Source organism: Strongylocentrotus purpuratus, unplaced genomic scaffold (genome assembly GCF_000002235.5).
Source record: "Strongylocentrotus purpuratus isolate Spur 01 unplaced genomic scaffold, Spur_5.0 spur5_scaffold_6, whole genome shotgun sequence".
Taxonomy (NCBI): Eukaryota; Metazoa; Echinodermata; class Echinoidea; order Camarodonta; family Strongylocentrotidae; genus Strongylocentrotus; species Strongylocentrotus purpuratus.
Genome location: NW_022145612.1, coordinates 16,811,647 through 16,825,179, shown reverse-complemented (window position 1 = coordinate 16,825,179; position 13,533 = coordinate 16,811,647). Strand labels below are relative to the sequence as shown.

The 13,533-nt window shown below is 37.5% G+C and overlaps 1 protein-coding gene across 1 annotated transcript in view; it reads right to left on the bottom strand.

Annotated features, from left to right (window-relative positions):
- The window catches only part of LOC115918320 (multiple epidermal growth factor-like domains protein 6), a 36,874-nt gene that overhangs the window by 9,970 nt on the left and 13,371 nt on the right, over positions 1-13,533 (bottom strand). The window contains exons 2-3 of the mRNA XM_030973339.1: positions 6,964-7,046; positions 38-335 (exon numbers count right to left, since the gene is read on the bottom strand). Coding sequence (XP_030829199.1) covers positions 38-335; positions 6,964-7,046 — 381 coding nt within the window. The remainder of the gene's footprint in view (positions 1-37; positions 336-6,963; positions 7,047-13,533) is intronic.

Genomic DNA, 13,533 nt, shown 5'->3' with positions numbered 1-13,533 from the left:
TGTCTTATCTTGTTTGTTTATATTTGTTTGTTTTTACCTAATTCCACAGTTCATACCGACGAAACCCTGTTCGCATGCGACGTCGCACGACTCGCCCATCCATCCCGGTCGACATTCACACGTCCCTGTCACGACGTCACAAGATGCTTCGTTCATACATCCGCAGACACCGGTACATCCAGCTCCGAACCGACCTCGGTCGCAGGCCTGTTCACATTGTGCACCCTGTAATCCAGGTGGACAGGTGCAGGCGCCGTTCACATTGTTACAGTTGGTATTTTCGGGACAGCTACAGACCTTTGCACATCTACGACCCCATGTACCTGACCCGCACGCTGTTTGAGAAAAGAGATGAGAAGGTAAAAAAACGATTAGTTTGTCAGAAAATATGTAAAGACGCAGCCCTCTAAAGACGCAGCCCTCTCAAGACGAAGCCATTTACCATTTTATGATAATTTTTATTAAAAGTAACATGAAGTGAGGAGACCCATAACTATAAATAGAGAGAGAGAGAAAGAGAGAGAGAGAGAGAGAGAGAGGGAGAGAGAAAGAGGGGGGGGGGGGGGACTGATCAAGATGATTAATTGCATTTCATGATGTATAAATGATTTTTTTTAAATTCATAAATCATACATTTCCTAGAACAGTATTTGAACAACCAACATTTGCAGCGTCCCACGAAAGGAAATCTGATATATATACATATCCTCCACCGTGTTCTTGAGGCATAATCATATTTGTGAGTTTGTCGCTACACGGCAAACACCTGTACTCTTCGTAAAGAATCCCGTCCAGATTCCAGACGTTTTTATTTCAGTCACATTTATCTCGACGCCATCTGTGTCAACCTGTCGGTGGAGTAATTAAAAGCGTAGCTCTGATTGACTCCGTGAAAGTGCAAGGTGACCCGATGATCACTACGCACTGTGTTCAGTCGGAAAGCATCAATTGGCAACGCTAATTTGACCACGCCCATCTGGAGCATAAACAAGTTCATTAGTACATTATACCCGAGTAGTTGTTGAATGAGCTAGAGGGAACCACTAAAAGGGGGAAGAATGATTGGATTTAGTTTAGCTAGAATTCTGTCGGTGAAGAGTGTAAGTCTACCCTAAGAAATTAAGTGCATTAAAGAAGGATTAGATTGGGGAAGTGTTTTCGGCGCGGAAATGTTTCTGGCAATGACATAAGGAAATTAACTTCATAGATAGACTTCAGAAGTAATGATTATAACGAACGGCATCGTATGAAAGATTGTCTACCATGGTAAAAGCATATATTTGATGGGATTTTGCCTTCAGGATAGTTTATCTTTAATTTTGGCTGTTAATTACTTCATAAAAAACATGCAAGAGGGACCATACGAAATATAGCCGTGTGCAAAAGCAGCTGTAAACCACGACAGAAGAAAAAGAAGTACAAGAAGTAATTTGAAAATTCTTGAACAATCACGCTGAATGAGATGAGGGCATTTCACAACGTAATAAATCAAACAAACGAGCCTAGTTCCATGGTTTTTCGTTCCTTGAAACGCACCAGGAATTGTTTTTGAATCCATCTATACATTCCTTAGCATTATTCATCCAGATTAAAACCCACTGACCTCACTGTCACCCTCGTCTGCGCTTAATATATCTGCAGGTCTTCACAATTTGTCGGTTCCATTTTCTCCCATGACACACCGATTAGGATTGACAGGAGCTTATCTATTCTGTTTTGGGTATGAACATTTTCTAAGGATAGTGTAGCGATTAGTGACCGTATTAATATCCTACCAGTAACATGACGAACCGTGGTACACTTGTTGGAGTTTAATCCATGTCTTTTTCACCTGATTGTCTACGCGGACCTGAGTCAGAAGAACAGTATTCCTTGACCTCATCTTCTCGAAAAAACAAAAACACCATCATACTGGGACCCTAGGAAAGTACACTCTTGGTCAATCCATCAGCAATATAATCGTAAGAATAATAATGACACACAATGTACTCGAATATTACAGTTTAAACCATTAACATCACTTTCAACGCATTTTAGAGTCGTTATGGTCGTTATGTGATGTTCGAAAATGGCCTCTATGAACACTATGGCCACTAAGGTACCGGTAGCATTCCGCCCCGGCCGCCCCCATATATTAATAATTTGAAGTGAATTACAAACAAATTACGAGATTTTATATAAATCATTATCGTAAAGACATTCAAGACATTCATGATCATATTCGCACATTTCAATAGATGACCCACAAGACTTCTGACTTTGTCTTAGGTTGATTTTTCGAAAGACTTTGCGACCTTGTTTATGAGAACATCCAATATTCTGATGGAGGGTGAAATATGTCGATGGTTTGACAATGTCCAAGTTATTTTAAAACATGGAATCATCATGGAATCATCACCCAAACTTATTGTACCAATGCTTAACATCATTGCAAACAAAAATGAGCAAATCCTGCATAAGACATAGCTAGCTCGCGACCCCTGCAAAATAGTAAGACCATTGCCAACATGATGGCAATGGCTGATATCATCTCAAGTAATTTTAGTCTCTGAATATTCTCTTGTAAGTCAGTGATCAGATGGGATGAGATCTAAAGCTTCCTCACCAGGAAGTCACAATGTTTCCTTCATTCATGTTTATTACCAGTCGAGAAGGAAAGCAAAACTGACGTTGCATGGCAGTAAATGTCGTGCGCTGGACCAATCATCTTGGAACATGACCTAGGAACATAGGAGCACTGCGGATTAACTTATTAAACACTCCTTAATCAGAGTTGATTGGGGGCGCCACTCCGCGTGGAAGCATTACGCCGGAGTGCGGAAATAGAGGGAGGGGAACTGTGCGGAGGAATTTGGGGAAATGTAATGAAACATTCATATTGGGACCATTTCCAACTGAGGTTCGTATGGTCTTAATCTGGGAACGAATCAGGAAGAAGAGAGAGTCAGGGAAGTATCATCCTACAAACCTTTGACTTTGAGTACCCCCGCCTCGTAGAACTGGCGATGATTACAAACTCATGCATGCCTCAATTCAGCATTACACATTCCTCTTTGGTTAATTTGTATCCATTTAATAATTTGTAGCAGCACAGATAAACAGACTGAACCATGACAATTCCTTAGATCGAGTTTTCATTCTTAACAGCCTATTTCATAGTCAGAAATGATAATAATGGCTAAGAAGTATTCACCATTATACGGGTAGAAAGATATTCCTTCTTCGCAGCAAATATAGACCAAAGTCTACAGGAGTTCGGCCATCATTTTATCGGAGACATGTTATTTCAAATAACCATATAAAGACCTACAAGTAACATTGAATGTCATAGCTCCAGATATTGTATACCGGATGTTTGTCTGCGAAAGTTTGACAGTACCTCCTAAAATACCAAGGGGCTGACGAGGACTTCGTTAGAAAAGGGGTAGACGGAACCCCCTCTTTGCCACTGGGCGCCATCTTCGCCTTGCACTTGTTGGAATAGACGAAGAGATTAGCCACGATTTGGGTTAATGAATGGTTGACAAGTAAAAGGATTCTCTAACAGAAACCAGACACCATGTTTTCGACGAGAGGCAATTTATTTTAGAGATAGGGAATCCCATCGAATACAGGGGAAGTACCTATTAATTAGTTTTTCCTCAACATGTTCAGTAATGGTGTCAATATGCGACATCCTTATTCTCAGACTTCTGATAATCCATTTTGATGGAGTGTTAAACTCTTCACTGACTGCTCAACTGTGAAATATTCAGATTTATATATTTAAAAATTGAAATATTGATGATAGAATGTTACCTAAATGCTAAAACAATTAAGTACTTTCAGGTATAGCAGCAAAAGGGACCGATTGCATAAAATTCTATCTGTGGGACTTGATAGGAAGGGTTATTGCCTTACCAAATTTCACTAGGACATCAACTTGGTTTCTAGACCACTGCTCTATCGCTGAGCCATAATTTATGTAAGATAATTCGTAAGTATCCACTGTTGACGAAAACTGTTAAAGGGATCCGGTAACTTTGTCTCAGATTCTGAAACAAAATTCTGGATTTAGCTCATGATGCAATGATAATTATAAACCTTTAGGTCAGTCAGGAGCCCCATGACTTTTACAAGCCGATCGCCTGTCTGATTATCAAGATATTTATGATTGGAATTACAAATTTTAAAAACCGTTCGCCTGACGGTTTTCATAACACTACAGTCTATTGGGGAAAACGAGTATGGTAAAACCGGTCACTCAAAGATTTTTACTTTTTTGAGGCACTTCTTGATCATTTTGAAGCGCAATTTTTTTAGGGCTTCAATATTTATACACCATATCACAGACACTGATAATACTTAAGGCCGTGTATCTCAGATTTAACATTGTTAAACGATCCCTTTAAACTCGCCTTCTAGGTATTGGGACCCATATCATGACGATATCATGACGTATTATTATCACCCACATTGTTGATCACAAACATGATTTATTGTTAATATCACTTTGTAACGTGAGAAAGGCAATGTTGTGAAGTTATTTGTAAACATGCCCAACAATAATACCTAAATGTAACGCAAAACCCTTAATGACCATTGATTACAAACCTCAAAGTAATACTAGATGTAATCCAGAGTCAACATCTGAAAAACACTTTGACGGGAAATGCTATTCCCATGACAAAGGCTTAACATTATTATGAGATGATTAACGTAAAAGAGATAGCACGCTTCCTGCCAGAATATTTTGACCACCAAGAAAGAAATCAAAGGCAATAACCTTGAGGGGAAAATGACAAAATGTTGTCATACAACCGACAACAATTGAGCACGAGGATCAAAACTTCAACAACTTTTAGAAATGTTATGCTACACAATCTGACTTTGTAATATGAGGAAGATTGTGTGTAATGTGTCCCGTCCGTCTGATATAGTGCGTTATCAAAGATTTAAAATATCTTTGATGTAACAACGTTGACCAATGGGTCGTTTTTTAGTATCATTACCATTAGTAAATGGCCAATCAGAAGATAGCAGTAACATTAAGTGCCTATAACAATGTAGCTATGTATCTATAATTCTGCTATTTAAAACGTTTGAAGTTTTGCAGCTTTTTCAGAAAATATTGATTCTTAAATTATCTGGAACTTAAAGTTACACTTATCAAGTTCGAAATCCACTTCAAATGATGTGTAGACCCATTCTAATATCGTCGGTTGTCTAAAAAGGAGGCCGTAAGAGCCATGTATTTTCAATTGCAGTAACGGTCTTCTTGCAGACAGTTGACGATATTCTCCATCATAATGGCGTCAGTTTCTTGCGGTCATCCATACGCAAATGCGGGTGATCACGTGATTCGGGAAGTCTGACCGTATCTCGGACATCTAGCGCCACCCACATTAAGATGTAAGGCCACATCTGATCACATCATGGCCACATTCCCGCCTTTCTTGAATCATGTTTTAATCTTATCTGAACAGTCGGCGGGGATGAGAGGAGGGAGAACGCTCTTTCTTTTAAGGTGAGATTAAGTTAACACGATGCAGAGACTTTCAAAAAAATCAACCAAAGGCTATTTCAAGAGCCTTGCGTAATGTATGAAAATTGCAAGGACACATTGCGTAAACCGAACACGATTTGCAATGAAATCGATAGGTTGGTTTCATTGGAAAAAATAGCGATCGTGTTTCGTATAGGCCTAGTACTATTCAGACAAGACATAAGTACTCTCGACTTTACATACACGGTCACTTTGGATGCTGGACGACCTTTCATCATGATAAACATGATTGAATTGTGCGAAGTGGACCTACACAACATGAAATGCCCAAGGAACACTTGCAAATACTCGGCTAGATAGTATTGAACAAGATATCTTCAGTGGTCCAGCGAAGATATGAAAGCTCTCTTCTGATAAAGGCGGGAAACCGAAAAGGAAAGTACTGCTCTGGTGTGCATCAAAGAAACCCGTTATTTCAAGAATGCAGATAAGGGTATAGTTCAATGAGGTAATCATTCTACAATGCCATGTGCTATGATTGCAAAACCCTATTACAGTTTACTCCATACCATCGTTGGACCAACACACAATCTCAAGAACGAGATTTTAATACATCCAATGCCTGATGATTATGGAACGTTATACCATGGAGTAGTGAGTCAAAAACTAATAGTCATTTTCACTGAAAACCCATCACTATAGCCACGTCAACCGTGAGCAGCCAAAGAAAAAAAAAACTCGTAAAAACTAAAAATGATTATGATGACGATAATGATACAATGGCATGACAACTTAAAAAGTCGCTCTGTAAAACAACAATCTTTCGAAAAATAATTCTTGTCTCGTTATTTAAAATTAATGCAAGTACATGGTATAAAGATCTGCAAGTTACCCTGCACACAACATCTGGGTTTTCATTTACATTCTGAAGTATGTCCAGCCTATACATAAGGTTCAGATAAGCACAACCTATAATTGGCGTCATTAGTCATTATCAATAATCGATTGCTTATGACTGTGTGACCACGATATGACTTCTTATATCAGGAAAGAGATTTCATCATTAATTGTTTCTCATTAAACTATCAAATATAGATTATACGACTAAGTAATATGGCAGATAGTGGTTTAAGTAGCTAGAGTAGGAGTCATAATTATTGAGAAGGAATGCGGCTTGAAACATTTCACAGGCCTGGGGTGACTTTCTTTCAATTGAGAGTTGACAGATGATGGTTGATGTCTTCTTCTCGCTAAATGCTTTCTTAGCAGTCAGGTAAAACAAAACAAGCAAACTAACTAAATGTATTATCTTAACGAGGATAGGAATGGAAACAACATGGACGAAACCAGTGTGAGAAAGTTTACTTTGATCATTGATGAAAGGAAGTATTAAGAGAATATGAAAAGGGATAGATGAATATGTTTGAATAAATAATAAGAAAGAATCTTACGTAACAGTATGAATGAAATAGACTTACGTTCTGGGCATTCATTGCCTATCTGTCTCCATCCCGGGCAGCAATCCAGAACAACCTCACTTTGTCCTGTTGAACTCTCCTGCCTGTTAAATTATACAAATCAAAGGTTCAAATGTTTAACTTCCGGAATATAACAATCATGGCTCTCCTTCTGTTTTTGTACATTTGTCAGTATTAAGCATCTCACTGTTTTCCCCTTTTAACTGGATATTACACTCTTCATAATTTTGTTGTTGTTGTTTTTAATATACAAACCTCAGTAAAAAAATAATAAGCGGCAAAGTAGTTTGTATTACACGATACTAAAATATCTTATGAAAATATAAAGATAATCTATGATAGAAAGTTAAACATGTGATCCTTTATTCAACGTTAGGAAAAAATAAAATTTTCGAATATTTCTTTTGCAGTATTTAGAATAATGCAATCCCAGTAAAACCTCATTCAGAAAAAACTGCTTTTTCATAATATGAATATCATTATAGTTTGTCCATTACTTCCTCTTTTCTTACTCATATTTGATAGACAGAATAAAGATGACCACCAACAGCTCATAGCATTAAATGAAAATACAAGGATAGGTTTCGGACTGCTTTATCAAGTGCATTGATGCCAAGGCTTCATTGCTGTATCAGTCTACAGTCACGGTGTTATAATACAGGTAACACCCCCAATGACCTCTGACATTTAGACGAGATGATATCTATCGAAATACATTTTTTGAGGTTGTTTTTTGAGTCACGGATATAAACCAAGGAAGCCTGTCATTTGAATCATGTATGTCATGAGTTTGGTTATCATCATACAAACAAGTGTTAAGGAAACCACACATCAGACACAATTCAGGAATTTCAGGTAGACAGAACTATTTTCCCCAGGTCAATCCGATTGCGGTGATCATTTTAGTGGAAGTTGATTTAAATTGACCATGAACTCACATGTAAAAACGAAAGCGCAACTATAACCTTTTGTTCTTTCAGGCTGTTGTTGCATATAACTGTTTATTATGGATTAAAGTTATAGTTCGGTTTAATCGCAACTTTACTTACAGTTTTGGTTAAGCTAACTAAGAAAGGGCTTCGTCGGATTCCTATGATTTTTAGTTGATGAATCACGAGATTAGTCATGGCCTTTCTAAGTTTTCCGGGATTTCTCCCTGATCATGTCTATTTCTCTTTCTTTTTTTTCCCTCAATTCTCTCCCAAAGTAGACTGATAGGCAAATGAGAGGTGCAATATTTGAATCAGAAATCGTTTCTTAAGTTACCTTTTGTTTTTTTCAGCTTTTGTATTGATTATAAAATTATATACATTTTATTTGCTGAGTGGATGTATATATATATATATATCTAAATCCAGGAAAAGCATCTATGAATGTGATTACATTTTATTTATTTTTTATTATTGTACTACTCGCCTTTTATTTAAAAGGACCTTTTAACTATTACACAGGAAATGTCATGTTTCACGGCGAATATCTCAAACAAATTGGATAATTCATGCTTATTCTCGGTTTATTTTGGCCTAAATCACATTCCATATAAAGGTGTGGTATAGTATCCAATTTCCTTGACAAACTTCAACACCATTCTATTGTCATAAGTGGAATATGATACACACTTTGATAGGTATAATCGGATGATTCAGTGCCAACGAAGTAGACCAAACCCGGCCTCGGACCAGCTATATTTATCGGACATCTCTCCCGCTAAGTGGGTCTTCCTCTGTCAATAAATTTGGAGGCCTATTTTATCGTCTGTACGTATTTTTGTAAATCTGAATAAATGGTTTTCCTGCTCTAAACCCTGACTGTAGGTCTATGGTTTCACGTCAGAATCAAGGGCAAGCTAATCGCAAAAGACGGTCAATATATAGCAGGAAATGGGTATTCAAACCACGAAGGATAGGCCGACAATTCTGGGGAAATGTCATGTTGTAGATATTGTCAATTACTATATTTGAAGGAGTGGTAATTGCCACAATATCAGTCTAACCTCATATTGTAACATAATTTTTTATATAGATGAAACAATTAAAAAAATCCTTTTACTCATTCATCAAATTACGTTCACAAAGGTTTTAAAAAGTGTTTATTTACTGCATCATCAAGGTTGTAGGTATATGTTGTAATTTGTTCACTTTGACCCACCGTAATGATGACTAATGATGATAAATCGAGGGCAAATGGTAATCCATACATTTGTTAAAGTTGAATTTTTTCAATTTCTTTTCACAAGGGACTTTTGGTGTGGTTGGACAATCATATGACCTTATCGGGTTGAATATTGTCGACTGTAGTTCACACAGACATTCTTTTGGGGAGGCTCTTCTATTGTTATGTTGCACAAAGCGTGTGTTGTATTCCAATAACACGGAGCAATTTGCGAATAAAAGCGTAATATTTGATAAATAACCGCATTTTTGGACGTACAATCATTCGTTGTCCGCCGACGATGTTCACTCGAAGATGACTAATAAAAAACAAAATAAATGAAGAGGAATAATTATCATGATTATATGATAACGGGGAAAAGGGGGAATAAGAATAAGAGTTAGAGAGAGAGAGAGAGAGAGAGAGAGAGATTGGGAAGAGGTGGGGAATAAACGAATATATAGGAAAACAAACCTAGTACGTTGAGCGCAAAATGAGGGTACGATGGAGGCAAGTTAGAATTAATCTAGAGCGTAACAGTTGGAAGAAAATAAAATCAGGAGAATGGGAGGGAGAGAGAGAGAGAGAGAGAGAGAGATGGTGTGTGAGAAAGAGAGAAAGAGAGAGTGGGAGAAGGAGAAAAAAGAGTAAAAAATAGAGAGAGAGAGAGACAGACAGACAGAAAAAGACTTGTGGGCAACAAACTAGGTTAAAGTCAAGATTCTGGATCATCATAATTATAAAGATAAAGTTACCACCTAGAGACGTCAAAATTATTTAATTACCCATGAAATATCAAGGAAGGAAACCACTGTGGGTTCTGAAAGTAAGCATTCCAGACTTATGGTGTAAATGACCTTCTTCTACCCCCACGTCCTGTATAAACCATTTTAGAAAACATATACCTGAAAGTTTGTCTTAGAATGCTATCAAAGTAATAATCAAAACGTTTACTTTCAAAGTCAAGCACCTTTTGAACTTGCTTAAAATCATATAATGGCGGCCAGTCGGATAGAAAGAGGGTTTAGGTTTATGTGTCAGTTTTTTTCTTTTGTTTACATAATATATGCCAACTGGTTTGCTATGAAACATAGATTTCAATGCCCTATACGCTTTACCTTTTCAATTTGATTACTTTTAATAACCATGGGAAATATTAAGCTCATCATGAATGTAGCGAAAGACACATAATCTCATTCTTATTATCAGCGCTTCCGACAATAATATCCATGTTATTGTCCCAGGTCGATTTTTTTTTCTTCATCGCGCTTTGTTTATGTTATCAGTGGCATAAATAAAAAGAATATAGCTACAATGGTATTAACCTGTTACAATGAGAACGCACATTCCCTGTCACAGTTGCTAACATCACAGTTTGCACTTGTCGATTATGATGATCATGATGATGGCATACATGAGTATAACCTTGACAAGTTAATTCCAGTAGTTTAAAAGTTCATAAAATGGTTTTGTTCCAACATATCTAGAGAATGTGCGAAGGTGTGAGAAACAGGAAATATTTTTCAATCGGAAAGCACAATATTGTTCATCAACCAAATATCATATTTATTTACCAAATTGAAGTAATTAACAATTGCATGAATTCAATACGGAATCAATGGACCAGCAAAACTCATCCTAAATTCCCTTGAAACACTGTCAACAAAACATGCACACAGACAAAAAAAACGTTGCATTCTTTTTTGACATGACCACAAAAAGCTCGTTGTACCATTGCCAAACAATATCTGCTCATCCGCGAATTGGCACTGTATCATCGTCATAATTATGCCAATATGCTTTATAGGGAACCTGGTTTAAGGATAAACAAGTGTATTGGTGATCAAACATGTTAATAAACCTAGTTAGGCGGCAGGTAAAGTAGAACCAGGAATACTTCCTAGTCTCATTATCGTTTCCTCTGTTGAAGAGTCATTGGTTCCGTTCGTTCAAAACAAGTATTTCCCCTTATTATTCACTGTCTATATTATCGCTTAGTTTTATCAGTAAAATTGATACAATGGAAGTTGACGAGGACATCAGAGATTGCTGTCGTAAATGTCATTAAACAAATTATGTTTATTGTTTTACTTTTATCTGATTATGTCTAGCCGTGTTATTTACCGTATAAGTTGAGTAAAGGAGGAAAACTTTCATTGGGGGGGGGGGGGGGGGGGAGAAACAAAACTTTTCCAAATGAGACTTCATGAACGTTGATGTGTTGTGAGAAAACGCAATATTGACATTATTTTTTGCATAAAATTCAGACCAGATGGCATGTCGTAACTAGTTTTCCCTCAAAACTTCACATGCGTGATAAAACAATGCTTTCAGGTCTGCTCAAACGCTTTATACTTCAGGAAAGAAAAAAAAAGTCAAACTATTCAAAGATATTTCACAACACCTTTACACATTCAAATAAGGTATACATGAACATGACTTAAACCATTCGTATCATGCTAACCGTTTCTTTAACCTGTCACATGTTGTTGGCGCCATATCATTGGCACATGACTTCTCGCCCCTTTCCTACAAGATGACCAAAGGCCGGGGAGGAAAACACTGATGCGTTTCGCAGCTCTCGGTCGACCGCCGACGCGCTTCAAACTATTAGAAGAAAAAAAAAACATTGCTAGAACATGACTGGCGTGTGCGTGCTGTATGGAAATTATGAAAGCCTGGCACAGATTTACACGGGGGTGATGAGCAGCCTCTGTAATGCTGATAGATGGGGGGGGGGGGGGGGGGGGGGGGGAGATGGGGTGTTAAATTTATGAAGGCCCATGGAACAAAAACACATTATTGTACGTGTAGGTCTGTATTGTTATTTTTCCATATGATATGTATGGGCGTCGCGATGATAACAACACTTACATCAGATTAAATATCTGTAATACAATATCACATTTGAATTGACCGATACATTTACCAGAGACACTGGTATGGTCGGATGAAACAGAGAGAGAGAGAGAGAGAGAGATGAGATTAGTACAAAATGAACAATTTGATAATTTAATCATACGCCCGTGTCTGTAAGTCATTTTGCATGACGGAAGGGGGGGGGGTGTTCTGCATCCAATTAGAGCACAGATCTTCGGTAGGACGACCGTATTTAAGTTCCTAGTGTAAAAAAAAGCAAGAACTGGTGTTTCGATAGGCAACTAAACGACCCTCCAACAACCAACAAAGAGCCTCGCTGTTTTGGCCACAACATTTGGAGAACTCATTTTCATCTAGGATTCGATGTGCATTCCCGATGAGAGATGATTCTTAGAAGAAAAAGAAACCCTTTTAAGTAGAAGTCCACGGTCATGATGATGTAGAATGTTGATGCGACCTATCATAAATGATAGCCGAGATCTACGCCCCAAGCAAAGGTCACGTGGTCATCTCATTTTGTGGACAAAAAGTGCGCGGGTTAAATGTTAATGCCAAATGCACTAAAAGCTTGAGTTCTCCAATCATGATAACTGGCATGTAGGTTTTCTTCTAGTAAACATCTCTCTTATCTTTCTTCTTCTTCTTCTTCTTCCACTTAATTTTCTTGTTCTGTTTCCTCTTCTTTATTATGTTACTACCTGATGTTATACATTCTTCTCTCTCTTTCTATCTTTCTCCTGAAAACGATCAAATCGCTAAAAACATAATTACCCGAAGCAAAGGTAGTAGCAGAAGGTTATAATAATCAGGGACCACAATAATATGCTATCATCCGAATATCTATTCCTAAACGAGTTATTGTAATATTTATCCGTTTTCGCACCATTAATTCGAAATAACATTTTGCTAAGTTGATTTTCCCAGACATTGTGTAAACACGAATTAACACTGTCTACTTTCTTTACTGGGTGGATAGTATATCCTTTTATGAAAAATATGTTAACTTTCATCAAGAGGAGCAGGATGATGACGTCATAAATGCTGAACTATGGGAGTGGCTTTTGGGCCACAATTTACAGACGGCAAGAGGTATAGCACGCAATATTGTTTTAATTTGTGAACAATTCTCTCTACACATATTACATGATAAAAAGCAGTTTCTTACGAGTCAACGTTTTCTCCAAATCTCAAGATATAAACTGATAAACACTTCTTTTTGTGGTTACTGTAACCCTTGTCTGAATAACACATATCTAAACACTTCTAGTTTACATGAAGCAGCAAATATTACCATCTTTTCCTATTTTTCAGAATTTTTTTTTCACCGCACCGGCGCGGTGTGACGACCATGAACGGAGGTTTAGTTCATGTGGCTTGTCAATGATACCTTATCCAGCGTGTGGCAAAGAAAATGGCCGCCAGGCGGATAGAAAGCGGGATTAAATGTCGGTTTATATCATTTTTACAGAGATGATCACATGCCAACTGGTTTGAAATGAAACAGGCATACTTAAATCCATGTTTATAGCATGACCAAGT